The 16,105-nt window shown below is 44.3% G+C and overlaps 1 protein-coding gene across 2 annotated transcripts; it reads right to left on the bottom strand.

Annotated features, from left to right (window-relative positions):
- Nucleotides 1–58: 58 nt before the first annotated feature.
- Nucleotides 59–15,248, bottom strand: LOC110504979 (acidic fibroblast growth factor intracellular-binding protein B). 2 transcript variants are annotated; one of them, XM_021583896.3, is made up of 11 exons: nucleotides 14,885–15,248; nucleotides 7,465–7,549; nucleotides 7,143–7,341; nucleotides 6,364–6,490; nucleotides 3,992–4,092; nucleotides 3,747–3,880; nucleotides 3,478–3,586; nucleotides 3,231–3,294; nucleotides 2,861–2,947; nucleotides 2,591–2,688; nucleotides 59–1,086 (listed from the first exon to the last, which is right to left on the bottom strand). In XM_021583896.3, exons 2-11 carry the CDS (start codon nucleotides 7,547–7,549, stop codon nucleotides 1,017–1,019), a joined length of 1,074 nt encoding a protein of 357 aa, XP_021439571.1. In that variant the 5' UTR covers nucleotides 14,885–15,248; the 3' UTR covers nucleotides 59–1,016. The 2 variants fall into 2 exon arrangements, with proteins under 2 accessions (XP_021439571.1, XP_036826368.1); XM_036970473.2 differs by having other exon boundaries at nucleotides 15,132–15,209.
- Nucleotides 15,249–16,105: the final 857 nt, after the last annotated feature.

The following is a 16,105-nucleotide window of genomic DNA, read 5'->3' on the forward strand; positions in this document are numbered from 1 at the left end:
AGCATACGCACAAACACACACCCTCAATATCTGCAATACAATCAGGGCCAAGAGACTGTTGGTATAAAATGAGTTGATTTTATTTATACCTAACAAAAATATAAATGCCACAATTTCAATGATTTTACTGAGTATTAGTTCATAGAAGGAAATCAGTCAATTGAATTCAATTCATTAGGCCCCAATCTACGGGTTTCACATGACTGGGCAGGGGCACAGCCATGAGTGGGCATAGGCCCACCCACTTGGGAGCTAGGTCCACCCACTCGGGAGCCAGGCCAAGCCAATCAGAATGAGTTTTCCCCCACAAAAGGGCTTTATTAAAGACAGAAATAATCCTCAGCACACCCCCTACCCCTCCTCAGACGATGCCGCAGGTGAAGAAGCCGGATGTTGAGGTCCTGGGCTGGCGTGGTTACACGTGGTCTGCAGTTGTGAGGCCGGTTACAGGCGGCTTATGGTAGAGAAATGAACATCTAATTCTCTGGAAATAGCTCTGTTGGACATTCCTGCAGTCAGCATGCCAATTGCACACTCCCTCAAAACTTAACATCTGTGGCATTGTGTTGTGTGACAAACTGCACCTTTTATTGTCCCCAGCACAAGGTGCACCTGTGTAATGATCATACTGTTTAATCAGCTTCTTGATATGCCACACCTGTCAGGTGGATGAATTACAGGGATGTAAACAAATTTGTGCACAAAATTTGAGACAAACACTTTACATGTTGCGTTTATATTGTTGTTCAGTACACAACACAGATGATATGATATGCAAGATGACATTGCAGAGTAGGGTGTCAGAACAGACCGAGGAGTGAGAGTGAAAAGAGGGAGGAAGGAAAGTAAACAAAACAGCAGAAAGACAAAGAAAGGAGAAATGTGGGCACTAGGATTGGAGGAAAACATCTGACAGAGGGAGCGGAGGATTTATATGACGACTGCAGAGAGGAGAAAAAAAAAAAGACAACATGACTCGGATATAAAGAGGACAGGAAGTTGAGCGAGGCAACATCTCAGTCATGGTACATTTTGAGGATGCAGCTTTTGATCACTCCCATGTACCTGTCCCACACTACCTGGTGTCTGAGAGAGAGAGAGAGAGAGAGAGAGAGAAAGAGAGATATGTGGAACGTGTAAAACTCAAGACAAATTCTCATTATGAGAGCTGGCCAAGTTCCATAATATGGAGCGATCTTTGCTTATTCAGTTTAATGAGAGGCCTATTATAATATGGTTGTCTGATAAATATGTATTTGTTGAGTGTGTCGTGGTGCAGGGTTGTGTAAACTGTTAACCACATTCCAGAGTGGCTGTGCGAGAAACAAGGTAACTATAGTTTAAGACACATGGAGAGAGATGCAGTGACACCCACTGGTGACAACTGGGATATGAAATACATACATTATGCAAGCACACACTAAAAACAGTCAGGCCCTTAATGCATGCCAGGCAGCATAATAGACTACATGACCAAAAGTCTGTGGACACCTGCTCGTCGAACATCTCATTCCAAAATCATGGGCATTAATATGGAGTTGGTCCTCCCTTTTCTGCCACAACAGCCGCCACTTTTCTGGGAAGGCTTTCCACTAGATGTTGGAACATTGCTGCAGGGACTTGTCTCCATTCAGCCACAAGAGCATTCGTGAGGTCGGGCACTGACGTCAGCGTTCCAATTTATCCCAAAGGTGATCGATGGAGTTAAGGTCATGGGTTCTCTGCAGGCCAGTCAAGTTCTTCCACACCGATCTCGAACAACCTATTTCTGTATGGACCACACTTTGTGCACGGGGGCATTGTCATGCTGAAACAGGAAAGGGCCTGCCCAAAACTGTTGCCACAAAGTTGGAAGCACAAAGTCGTCTAGAATGTCATTTTATGCTGTAGTGTCTTCCCCCGGCACCTGAACCATGAAAAACAGCACCAGACCATTATTCCTCCTGCTCTAAACTTTACAGCACTATGCATTCGGGCCGGTAGCGTTCTCCTGGCAAATTCGTCTGTCGGACTGCCAGATGGTGAAGCGTGATTCATCACTCCAGAGAACACATTTTCACTGCTCCAGAGTCCAATGGCAGCGAGCTTTACACCACTCCAGCCGACGCTTGGCATTGCACATGGTGATCTTAGGCTTGTGTGCGGCTGCTCGGCCATGGAAATCAATTTAATTAAGCTCCAGATGAACAGTTATTGTGCTGACGTTGCTTCCAGAGGCAGTTTGGAACTACTCGCTTCAGCACTCGGTGGCCCCGTTCTGTGAGCTTGTGTGGCCTACCACTTCGCGGCTGAGCCGTTGTTGCTCCTAGACGTTTCCACTTCACAATAACAGCACTTACAGTTGACCGGGGAAGCTCTAGCAGGGCATACAACTGACAAACTGACTTGGTGGCATTCTATTACGGTGCCATGTTGAAAGTCACTGAGCTCTTCAGTAAAGCAATGTTTGTTTATGGAGATTGCATGGCTGTGTGCTCAAATTTTATACACCTGTCAGCAACAGGTGTGGCTGAAAAAGCCAGATCCACTCATTTGAAGGGATGTCCATGTTATAAATACATTGCATATACAAAGGTAATATGTTACTCACTTGAATGTGTCAAGAATGTGTGCAGAGTTAGTGTAGTGAGTGAGGTAGAGCCTCATGTCTCCTGCTGTCCATTTGTCTGACCGGCACGGCTCAATAAACTGTGTGAGTGAGAGTGAGAGTGTGAGAGAGAGTGAGAGAGAGAGATTACACCAGTCTCATGGGTAGCACAAAAGTCTATAGACCTTATTGGCCTGATAAGCCAGAGCCAGAGTTGAATATTCTGACTAAAAACATTCACTAATGTATATTACTAATGATTTACTTACATACCTTTTCCACCAGATCAATAAAGAAGTCTCTGACGTCTTTCGTGTTGGTTAATTTGGCAGCGATGTTGACAAGGCCTCTGGAGAGATTCTATGGATGAAGAGAGAGTAGAGGTTGTTTCAAATAATTATCAAATAATTTGAAAAGGTTTTTGATACAGCAGTTTAGAAATAATTCAACTCAAGTGAACTGTTTGAATAAGACAATTGGTGTGCACATTTGACCCCATATAACCATGGTTACCACACTTTCTATGGACTGATTTACAGATTTTTGTAGTAGGCGGGACTGGACATCACCTTCTATGAAACTGTGTGGTCTGTTGAAGCGTTAGCAGTCCTGTTGGTTAACACAAGCATGTGTCGTCACTCACCTTGAAGTTGGCTTCCATCTCATTAAATGCTTTGGTCTTCCCCCGGAGAGCCGTGCACACCAAACTGAGTGGGGCGGAGGGAATGAGAGAAACAGGAGCAAGGGCATGAGGGATACTACTGAATATTGTCATTCATAATATTGAAACGCATACAATATACACAAAAAAATACGGAGAGAAAGAAAAAAGTGAATTATTGACAGGAAACTATATCAGGCAATCAATAACTAATGGACCACGCTCATGCCTCTTGTGCTGGTCCAGCAGATCCTTGTCAGTAATTAAAATCTTCAGTTCCTTTAGATCTTGTAAGAACTCCTTCTCAAGATCCACGTCCATGTCTTCCACCATGTTATCTGAGAAGACAAACTACTTCAGACATCTGATATTGCCGTATTAGGTAACAGTGCTGTGACAGTAAAAAAAAAAGAAACATAACTCCAATTAATGCGGGCCTCATAAGGACTCGGGAATGATTGCAGTGCACAACTGCAGGTCAATTGATTAGGGACTCACCCAATGCTCCCACGGTCCAGTTGCTGATGAGCTGCCCTGCACAGAAGGCAAAGTCCTGGAATGTAAGATAATGCAGCTTCTTCTTCCCCGTCTCAAAGCGATTGTTGGCAAAGAAAACAATGGCAGCGTAATCCCTGAGAAGAGGAGATGCAGGGGAGTTTTTTTTTTTATTTTTTTAAAGAGGTCAAAGTGTACAAAATAAATGACAAGATTATATCAAATTGAATAGTAAATTCTACTTTTACCTGGCCAGCTTGTCAGAGAGAAGGAAGTGCTGACGAATGTTTTCCACCAGGGGTCCCTTCAGTTCCTCCACAACTTTGAATACACGCTTGAAGTTATCAAACTGGGAGAAAAGGGGATCATTCAGAAAAGGTTTAGTGTGCATGTGAAAAACAGTGGCATTTGGTCTTAGAACTACAGTGTCTCGAGCTCTGTAGCTCATATAATCTGTACAGGCAGGACGGTCTCACTAATGTTGAGCTGAGCTGTGTTAGCATATTCCCTTATTCTGTGAGTGGCGTACAGTACCAGTCAAAAGTTGACACCTACTCATTCAAGGGTTTTTCTTTATCATTAATATTTTCTACATTGTAGAATAATAGTGACAACATCAAAACTATGAAATAACCCCCCCCCCCCAAAAAAAAAGACAAAGAAAAAAAAAAAAGTGTTAAACAAACCTAAATAGATGTTATTTTTGAGTTTCTTCAAAGCAGCCACCCTTTGCCTTGATGACAGCTTTGCACACTTTTGGCATTCTCTCAACCAGCTTCATGAGGTAGTCACCTGGAATGCATTTCAAATAACAGGTGTGCCTTGTTAAAAGTTCATTTTTGGAATTGTTTTCCTTCTAAATGCATTTGAGCCAATCAGTCGTGTTGTGATAAGGTAGGGGTGGTATACAGAAGACAGCCCTATTTGGTTAAAGACCAAGTCAATATTAAGGCAAGAATAGCTCAAATAAGCAAAGACAAACGACAGTCCATCATTACATGAAGGTCAGTCAATTCGGAAAATGTAAAGAACTTTGAAAGTTTCTTCAAGTGCAGTTGCAAAAACAATCAAGCCTATGAGGAAACTGGCTCTCATGAGGACCGCCATAGGAAAGGAAGACCCAGAGATACCTCCACTGCAGAGGATAAGTTCATTAGAGTTACCAGCCTCAGAAATTGCAGCCCAAATAAATGCTTCAGAGTGCAAAGAAACCCCTACTAAAGGAAACCAATAATAAGAAGAGACTTGGACCTCCCCAGTGGTCTAAGGCTAGCTATGCCACTAGAGATTCTGGGTTAAGAGTCCAGGGTCTGTCGCAGCAGGCCGCAACCAGAAGACCCACGGGGCGGCGCACAATTGGCCCAGTGTCGTACGGGTTAGGGGAGGGTTTGGCAGGGATGTCCTTGTCCCATCGCGCACTAGTGACTCCTGTGGCGGGGCGGGCACAGTGCACGCTGACCCTGTCGCCAGGTGTATGGTATTTCCTCTGACACATTGGTGCGGCTGGCTTCCGGGTTAAGTGGGCATTGTGTCAAGAAGCAGTGCGGCTTGGTTGGGTTGTTTCGGAGGACGCACGGCTCTCGACCTTCGTCCATAGGGAAGTTGCAGCAATTAAACAAGACTGTAACGACCAATTGGACATCACGAAATTGGAGAGAGAAAAAAACAACAACAAAAAAAGAAGAACAGACTTGTTTGGGTCAAGAAACACAAGCAATGGACATTAGACCTGTGTAAATCTGTCCTTTGGTCTGATGAGTCCAAATTTGAGATTTTTGGTTTCAACTGCCTTGTGAGACGCAGAGTAGGTTAACGGGTGATCTCTGCATGTGTAGTTCCCACTGTGAAGCATGGAGGAGGAGGTCTGATGGTGTGGGTGTGCTTTGCTGGTGAAACTTCTGTGATTTATTTAGAATTCAAGGCACACTTAACCAGCATGGCTACCACAGCATTCTGCAGCAATACACCATCCCATCTGGTTTGTGCTTAGTAGGACTATCATTTGTTTTTCAACAAGACAATGACCCAACACACCTCCAGGTTGTGTAAGGGATATTGACCAAGAAGGAGAGTGATGGAGTGCTGCATCAGATGACCTGGCCTCCACAATCACCAGAATTTAGATGGTTTAGGATGAGTTGGACCGCAGAGTGAAGGAAAAGCAGCCAACAAATGCTCAGCATATGTGGGAACTCCTTCAAGACTGTTGGAAAAGCATTTCAGTTGAAGTTGGTTGAGAGAATGCCAAGAGTGTGCAAAGCTGTCATCAAGGCAAAAGGTGGGTACTTTGAAGAATCTCAAATATATTTTGATTTGTTTAACACTGTTTTTGGTTACTACATTATTCCATATGTGCTATTTCAGTAGCACATATAGTTCTGATGTCTTCACTATTATTCCACAATGTAGAAAATAGTAAATATAAAGAAAACCCTTGAATGAGTAGGTGTGTCCAAACTTTTGACTGGGACTGTATATGGCTAAACAAGAAGTAATTGATGTACAGTGTATTTTGTATACAGCAGTACTGTGTGTCTAAGACAATTTCACCCTTGGGACATGTTACAGTTCCGTGATGTAGTCATTGTTAATGGAGATGTCTCGCTGAGGTTTCTGCTACCTGCCGCCTGCAGCTCTTCAGTGTGACACCAGTCTTTGCACTGACATCATCCAGGTCCTTCTTGGTCCCCTTCGAGAGTTTCTTCCCAAGGACCTCTCGTACAAACACGCCATCGAACGTATAGTACCTTTACAGAAAGAGAGAGGCGAGAGGGCGGAGAGGGGCGAGAGGGAGGAGAGGGAGACAGATTAGGTGACGTTTAAGGCAGAGAAAGATAAGACGTTAAAAAGTGTTTCAAGGCCTCCCGGGTGGCGCAGTGGTTAAGGGCGCTGTACTGCAGCGCCAGCTGTGCCATCAGAGTCCCTGGGTTCGCGCCCAGGCTCTATCGTAACCGGCCGCGACCGGGAGGTCCGTGGGGCGACGCACAATTGGCCTAGCGTCGCTCGGGTTAGAGCGGTAGGTAGGGGTGGTCGGTAGGGGTAGGCTTGGTCGGTAGGGGTGTCCTTGTCTCATCGCGCACCAGCGACTCCTGTGGCGGGCTGGGTGCAGTGTGCGCTAACCAAGGTGTCCAGGTGCACGGTGTTTCCTCCGGCGCATTGGTGCGGCTGGCTTCCGGGTTGGATGCGTGCTGTGTTAAGAAGCAGTGCGGCTTGGTTGGGTTGTGTATCTATCGGAGGACGCATGACTTTCAACCTTCGTCTCCCCGTACGGGAGTTGTAGCGATGAGACAAGATAGTAGCTACTACAACAATTGGATACCACGAAATTGGGGAGAAAAAGGGGTAAAAAAAAAAAAAATGTAAAAAAAAAAAAAAAACAAGTGTTTCAGGATGGAGCACCTCTCTATGAGCATGGCTTGGCGATGAGGTGGGATCTGGAACAGCAGCTGATTGGCCAGTTTGGCGGGGCTGTGCAGGAGGCGCTCACACATCTGGAAGGTTCTGTACTGGTCCATGGTGTCACTGCGCAAAACCTCAGCACTGGCCTCACACTCCTCCAATACCCCTCCCTCCATACGAACCTTCACTGCATCATTCACTGAGGATGGGGCAGAAAGGAAACAGAATTCAAGGTTTATGTTAGAGATATCGATTAAGTATTTTTTTTTATGGATGGTCCTGTCATGTGTGTGTGTGAGTTGGTGAATGTTGTGGCCAATACCTGTGTAACCATCCAGCCAGAACTGATAGACTTCCTCATCCATAATGGTGGTGTTACCCACAAACACATCGAGTTCCACTGACATCTAAGTGGAAACAAGACAAATATGGTTTTAAAGCGTCAACGTTTTCATTTCACTTGTCACAATACCTGTGGAATATTATTCACCACTTAGAGTGCATTCAGGAAAGTATATATACTCTTAGACTGTTTCCACATTTGGTTACATTACAGCCTTTTCCTATCTAAACACAATATCCCATAATGACAAAGGGAAGAATATAAACTTATTTTGTACATAATGTTGCTGCTACCATCTCTTATGACCGAAGAGAGCTTCTGGACATAAGAACAGCGATTACTCACCTCGAATTGGACAAATCATTTTTATTTCATGAGTCGGATGGGAAGGATATACTCCAAACACCCGAACAGGCCCTCATCATTCGCTGGAGAAAGAAACTGAGATTTTGCGGAAAGAGATCGGTGTGCCTTGTGAGGATCAGGCGAAGAGTGGCTAATCTGCCTTTGCCATCAGTACTGTTAGCTAACGTTCAATCCCTGGAAAATAAATGGGATGAACTGAAAGCACGTATATCCTACCAACGGGACATTAAAAACTGTACTATCTTATGTTTCACCAAATCGTAGCTTAACGACGACATTAATAACATACAGCTGGTGGGTTATACACTCCATCGGCAGGATAGAACAGCAGCCTCTGGTAAGACACAAGGCGGGGGCCTATGCATATTTGTAAACAACAGCTTGTGCACGATATCTAAGGAAGTCTTGAAGTTTTGCTCGCATGAGGTAGAGTATCTCATGATAAGTTGTAGACCACACTATTAACCTAGAGAGTTGTCATCTGTATTTTTAGTAGCTGTCTACAAACCACCACAGACCGATACTGGCACTAAAACCACACTCAATGAGCTGTATACCGCCATAAGCAAACAGGAAAACGCTCATCCAGAGGCGGCACTCCTAGTGGCCGAGGACTTTGATGCAGGGAAACTAAAATCAGTTTTACCAAATTTCTCTCAGTTTGTTAAATATGTAACCGGGGGGGGGGGGGGGGACCTTTAAACCTAACCATAATTCTATCCTCCTGATAGCTGTTTACAAGCAAAAATTAAAACAGAAAGCACCAGTGACTGGCTCTGTAAAGTGGTCAGATGACGTAGATGCTAAACTACAGAACTGTTTTGCTAGCACAGACTGGAATATGTTCCGGGATTCTTCCGGTGGCATTGAGGAGTACGCCACATTAGTCACTGGCTTCATCAATAAGTGCATCGATGACATCGTCCCCACAGTGACTGTACGTACATACCCCAACCAGAAGCCATGGATTACAGGCAACATTCGCACTGAGCTAAAGGGTAGAGCTGCCGCTTTCAAGGAGTGGGACTAGCCTGTAAGCTTATAAGATATCTCGCTATGCCCACCGACAAACCATCAAACAGGCAAAGCATCAATACAGGACTAAGATCAAATTGTACTACACCGGCTCCGACGCTCGTCGGATGTGGCAGGGCTTGCAAACTATTGCAGACTACAAAGGGAATCACAGCCGGGAGCTGCCCAGTGACACAACCCTACCAGATGAGCTAAATCACTTCTATGCTCGCTTGGAGGCAAATAACACTGAAACATGCATGAGAGTATCAGTTTTTCCAGACAACTGTGTGATTACGCTCTCCGCAGCCAATGTGAGTAATACCTTTAAACAGTTCAACATTCACAAGGCCACAGGGTCAGACGGATTGCCAGGACGTGTACTCTGAGCATACGCTGACCAACTGGCAAGTGTCTTCGCTGACATCTTTAACCTCTCCCCGTCTGAGTCTGTAATGCCAACATGTTTCAAGCAGCCCACCATAGTCCCTGTGCCCAAGAACACTAAGGTAACCTGCCCAAATGACTACCGACCCATAGCACTCACGTCTGTAGCCATGAAATGCTTTGAAAGGCTGGTCATGGCTCACATCAATACCATTATCCCAGAAAACCTAGACCCACTCCAATTTCCATACCGCCCCAACCGATCCACAGATGATGCAATCTCTATTGCAACCACAATGCCCCTTTCACACCTGGACAAAAGGAACACCTATGTGAGAATGCTCGTCATTGACTACAGCTCAGTGTTCAACACCATAGTGCCCTCAAAGCTCATCACTAAGCTAAGGACCCTGGGACTAAACACCTCCCTCTGCAACTGGATCCTGGACTTCCTGATGGGCCGCCCCCAGGTGGTAAGGGTAGGTAACAACACATTCGTCACACTGATCCTCAACACAGGGGCCCCTCAGGGGTGCTTGCTCAGTCCCCTCCTGTGCTCCCTGTTCACTCATGACTGCATGGCCTGGCACGACTCCAACACCATCATTAAGTTTGCAGATGACAACAGTGATTTCAACAGTGATGATCACCGACAACAATGATACAGCCTATAGGGAGGAGGTCAGAGACCTGACAGTGTGGTGCAAGGACAACAACCTCTCCCTCAACGCGATCAAGACAAAGGAGATGATTATGGACTACAGGAAAAAGAGGACCGAGCATGCCCCCATTCTCATCAACGGGTCTGTAGTGGAGCAGGTTGAGAGCTTTAAGTTCCTTGGCGTCCACATCACCAACAAACATGGTCCAAGCACACCAAGACAGTCGTAAAGAGGGCACGACAAAACCTATTCCCCCTCAGGAGACTGAAAAGATTTGGCATGGGTCTTCAGGTCTTCAAAAGGTTTAACAGCTGCACCATCGAGAACATCCTGACACGTTGCATCACTGCCTGGTATGGCAACTGCTCGGCTTCCAACCGCAAGGCACTACAGAGGGTAGTGCGTACGGCCCAGTACTACACCAGGGCCAAACTTCCTGCCATCCAGGACCTCTATACCAGGTGGTGTCAGAGGAAGGCCCTAAAACTTGTCAAAGACTCCAGCCACCCGTCATAAACTGTTATCTCTGCTACCGCACGGCAAGCAGTACCGGAGCTCCAAGTCTAGGTCCAAAAGGCTTCTAAACCGCTTCTACCCCCAAGCCATAAGACTCCTGAACATCTAATCAAATGGCTACCCAGACTATGCCCCCCGCCCCCCCACGCTGCTGCTACTACTCTGTTATTATGTATGCATAGTCACTTAAATAACTCTACCTACATGTAGATATTACCTCAATTACCCGCACATTGACTCTGTACCAGTACCTCCTGTATATAGCCCTGCTATTGTTATTTACTGTTGCTCTTTAATTATTTGTTATTCTTATCTTTTTTTACAGTATTTTCTTAAAACTTCATTGTTGGTTTAGGGCTTGTAAGTTAGCATTTCACTGTAAGGTGAATCTGTTGTATTCAGCGCATGTGACAAATATAATTTGATTTGATTAATTTTAATTTACCACAGGTGGACTACAATCAAGTTGTAGAAATATCTCAAGGATGATCAATGGAAACAGGATGCACCTGAGCTCAATTTCGAGTCTCATAGCAAAAGGTCTGAATACTTATGTTTTTCATTTTTAATAATTTAGCAAAAAAATCCTAAAAACCTGTTTTCGCTTTATCTTTATGGGTTAGTGTGTAGATTTATGAAAAATATATACACTGCTCAAAAAAATAAAGGGAACACTTAAACAACACAATGTAACTCCAAGTCAATCACACTTCTGTGAAATCAAACTGTCCACTTAGGAAGCAACACTGACTGACAATAAATGTCACATGCTGTTGTGAAAATGGAATAGATAACAGGTGGAAATTATAGGCAATTAGCAAGACACCCCCAATAAAGAAGTGGTTCTGCAGGTGGTGACCACAGACCACTTCTCAGTTCCTATGCTTCCTGGCTGATGTTTTGGTCACTTTTGAATGCTGGCGGTGCTTTTACTCTAGTGGTAGCATGAGACGGAGTCTACAACCCACACAAGTGGCTCAGGTAGTGCAGCTCATCCAGGATGGCACATCAATGCGAGCTGTGGCAAGAAGGTTTGCTGTGTCTGTCAGCGTAGTGTCCAGAGCATGGAGGCGCTACCAGGAGACAGGCCAGTACATCAGGAGACGTGGAGGAGGCCGTAGGAGGGCAACAACCCAGCAGCAGAACCACTACCTCCGCATTTGTGCAAGGAGGAGCAGGAGGAGCACTGCCAGAGCCCTGCAAAATGACCTCCAGCAGGCCACAAATGTGCATGTGTCTGCTCAAACGGTCAGAAACAGACTTCATGAGGGTGGTATGAGGGCCCGACGTCCACAGGTGGGGGTTGTGCTTACAGCCCAACACCGTGCAGGACGTTTGGCATTTGCCAGAGAACACCAAGATTGGCAAATTCACCACTGGCGCCCTGTGCTCTTCACAGAAAAGCAGGTTCACACTGAGCACGTGACAGACGTGACAGAGTCTGGAGACGCCGTGGAGAACGTTCTGCTGCCTGCAACATCCTCCAGCATGACCGGTTTGGCGGTGGGTCAGTCATGGTGTGGGGTGGCATTTCTTTGGGGGGCTGCACAGCCCTCCATGTGCTCGCCAGAGGTAGCCTGACTGCCATTAGGTACCGAGATGAGATCCTCAGACCCCTTGTGAGACCATATGCTGGTGCGGTTGGCCCTGAGTTCCTCCTAATGCAAAAGACAATGCTAGACCTCATGTGGCTGGAGTGTGTCAGCAGTTCCTGCAAGAGGAAGGCATTGATGCTATGGACTGGCCCGCCCATTCCCCAGACCTGAATCCAATTGAGCACATCTGGGACATCATGTCTCGCTCCATCCACCAACACCACGTTGCACCAGACTGTCCAGGAGTTGGCGGATGCTTTAGTCCAGGTCTGGGAGGAGATCACTCAGGAGACCATCTGCCACCTCATCAGGAGCATGCCCAGGCGTTGTAGGGAGGTCATACAGGCACGTGGAGGCCACACACACTACTGAGCCTCATTTTGACTAGTTTTTAAGGACATTACATCAAGGTCGGATCAGCCTGTAGTGTGGTTTTCCACTTTAATTTTGAGTGTGACTCCAAATCCAGACCTCCATGGGTTGATAAATTTGATTTCCAATGATAATTTTTGTGTGATTTTGTTGTCAGCACATTCAACTATGTAAAGAAAAAAAGTATTTAATAAGAATATTTCATTCATTCAGATCTAGGATGTGTTATTTTAGTGTTCCCTTTATTTTTTTGAGCAGTGTATATATTTAATCAATTTTAGAATAAGGCTTTAAAGTAACAAAATGTGTGGGGGGGGGGGGGGAGAAATCAAGGGGTCTGAATACTTTCCGAATGCACTGTACATAGCGTCTCTGCAACTGAACCAACATCTGGGTTTACAGGAGACGTTGAATATGGAGATTCTCCTTTGGCCCAAGAAGCAGCCATTCAACTTGCCATTAACAAGCTTTTCAAGCTTAATAAATGTCAAAATACAGACAACTATCGTCATTACTGCCATTCCGGTCGGTATGTACTCTCAAAAAACATCTAAATAGAAAAAGTTACATGCAACTGAAAAAATGCCTTGTCTGGAAATAATCTAAATATTGTTTTTGAGCAAGTGTGCACCTCTCAGCTGATCCAGCAGTAGGAAAGGTCATTGATTTGATCACCTACAACAGTATGAACGTCATATCAATCTGTTGTTTCACCCGCGCTACATGGATGCAATAATATTTAATGTAAGTAGATTAAGTAACAATATAGGGTACGTTTTTACAGTGATTGTATATTTCTAGATAGGCTTTATTTAGTGTATTTTAATTCCAATAATATTGCAACAGGTGCAGAATAGGTGGATTTGACACAATTGCACTTACTCAAAAAAAATAGATTTGTTCCAGACATGGCATGTTGTCGGTTGCATGTAACTTTTTATTTAGACCTTTTTGGGAGTACATACAGGCCGGAACGGCACAATTGACGACAGTTTCTCAGCAAAACTCCATTCTTTGGTAAGTACTGAACGTATTTTGATATTATTAAGCTTGAAAAGCTGGTTAATGGCAAGTTGAATGGCTGCTTCTTGAATTTAAAGGAAAATTGCCATATTCAACGACTCCTGTAAGCCTAGATTTTGTCTGGAAACCCAACATTGATTTGCATTAAATTCGATGTCAGGTAGAAATGAGCATTTGAATCAGGAAAGTTCTCTCTCACAACCTCTACAAGCCAGAATGTTGAATAAAATTACATTTTAACGTTCTTTGGCATTTGTCCGTACCGGGTCGGGCCCCCCTTTGCCTCCAGTACAGCCCGAATTATTTGGAGCATGGATTCTACAAGGTATGGCATTCAAACAATGCTCAATTGGTATCAAGGGACTTAACATGTGCCAGGAAAACATTCCCCATACCACCACGGTTGACACCAGGAAGGATGGAGCCATGGACTCACACTGCTTACGCCAAATCCTGACTGCCACCAGCATGATGCAACAGGAACCAGGATTCATCATGACCACTATAGCCGCTTCTTCTGTTTTTTTTAGCTGATAGGAGTGGAAACCGGTGTGGCCATCTGCTGCAATAGCCCATCCGTGACAAGGACCAACGAGTTGTGCATTCCGAGATGTCGTTCTGCGCCGTTATTAGCTTGCACGATTCTTGCCATTCTCCTTCGACCTCTCTCATCAACAATCCGTTTCACCCACAGGACTGTTGCACCATTCTCAGTAAACCATAGACACTGTCAGGCAAACAGCCCAGGAGGCCGGTCTGCCTGCTTTATATAGTGCTCCTGAGTGGCGCAGCGGTCTAAGGCACTGGTTCGATCCCGGGCTGTATCACAACTGGCTGTGATTGGGAGTCCCATAGGGCAGCGCACAATTGGCCCTGATTTTCCTAGTTAATTAAAAGGTTCAATATATATGGTGCCAGCCATGGCCAGGTGACTCACTTGTCTGTGGGATATATTTTCATGAAGGGGGTGATGTACCCAATAAACTGGCCAATGAGTGTATATCCATGGGGAAAGTATAATCACATAAACTTTTCAAAATCCTGCTAGTGCCTTCAGATTTCTATCACCTGAAGCATGTGCACAAGATACAAATACATGCAGGTGACTCGTGCATACTTACTGAGCTCGTGTTTACATGGTTCTGCACATGCTTCAGGTGATAGAAATCTGAATGGAATAAATTACCAGCGCTTTGAAAAGTTTGTAATTATACATTCCTAAACGCTAAAAAGACCAACCGTATGGACAACCGGTAAAGTACTTTTAAATATTTTTTATTCAACATTCTGGTTTGTAGAGGTTGTGAGGGGAAACTTTCCTGATTAAAATGCTAATTTCTCCCCGAAGTAGAATTCAACGTCAGGTTTCCTGCACTGTACTAAAAAGTCAATGTTTTACTAACGTTAGTTACTTGTAATTACATTAACTGTATACATTATCTGACTAAACAAGATGATACTTACCTTTTTAAATTAAGGTTCCAATATTCTAGACTGTTATAATATAGCAACGCGTTTTAAGTAGGATGAGTAATAATCCCGGCTGTCCAGAACTGGTATACTACCGTTAGCTAACGTTGCTAGCTAGATAATTCATTATTTTCTAAAAATATAACGGATAATAAGCTCCTATAAACTATGGATACATTGTCATCCGTTGCTAATGCTGTAACGAAGCCTTTTTTTCGAAAAAATAAACGGAAGAAAATACCTGTGAACAACACTTTATTGTGCCTTTACAGGAAGTATCTTTATATAGCCAGATAAGTATGTTTGGTATAGCCCATAGAGAATGATAGAAGCGTCTAGTGGCCCATTTCGTATGGGCAGCGCCATTGAGGGCTTCCACCATTTTAATTTATTCAGCTGGGCGGGTCTTCCAACTTCATTGGCTGGGTCATCAGAAGGGACCGGCCAATCGTGAAGAAGAAAATGAACTACTTCAAAATGGAGATTGCCTCAATGGATCTGCTCATGCTGTCACAAATGCTATAATGGCACACATACTAAGATGAGTCCTCTATCTATCTCTATGAGTATAGTCAAAGATGGTTGGCTGTTTACCATAACATGTTTTTATCAGTTCCGGTCAATTTAACGGGGTGGGTCTACCATAGACACAAATGAGCTCGCTAGCTTGTAGTCCTAAAAAAACGGAAATTAGTTACCTCTGGTTCCTTCAGCCATTCCAGTGGGGAAAATAGGGTTTTGGGATAATTGCCGAAAATAAGGTCTGAGGTTAACACAGGCTAAGGATATCTAATAGCCTACGTTTTATTATATAAGATAATATCAGTCAGTGAACATGACCTTTATACAATATACAATATTTTTTTTACATAAACGCTTCAAAATCCACAAAAAGTGACGTTAGCTGATGAAGATTATCTCATAGAACAAAACGTATAAGATCTCCTAAACCTGTGTTTACCACATACTTTATTTTCGGCGTTTATCCAAAAACGCCATTCATTTCCCAGAGTTAGTGCCTACAAAAGGACGCCATTACTATGTCTCTCTAAAGCAGCTGGGTCTGTTCTACTTAGTTCATTGGCTTTCATTCAATCAACAAACAAACAAAAACAGTGAGTAGAGTGTCTCGCTTCCTCTTTCATATCTGGTATAGCGGCCATATTTAACCTTTTTAGCAGCACACTTTGAACTACTTATTTCCAACAACAAAAC

The sequence above is a fragment of the Oncorhynchus mykiss genome, chromosome 25 (genome assembly GCF_057628025.1).
Source record: "Oncorhynchus mykiss isolate SJ-2025 chromosome 25, ASM5762802v1, whole genome shotgun sequence".
In the NCBI taxonomy this organism is placed as follows: domain Eukaryota; kingdom Metazoa; phylum Chordata; class Actinopteri; order Salmoniformes; family Salmonidae; genus Oncorhynchus; species Oncorhynchus mykiss.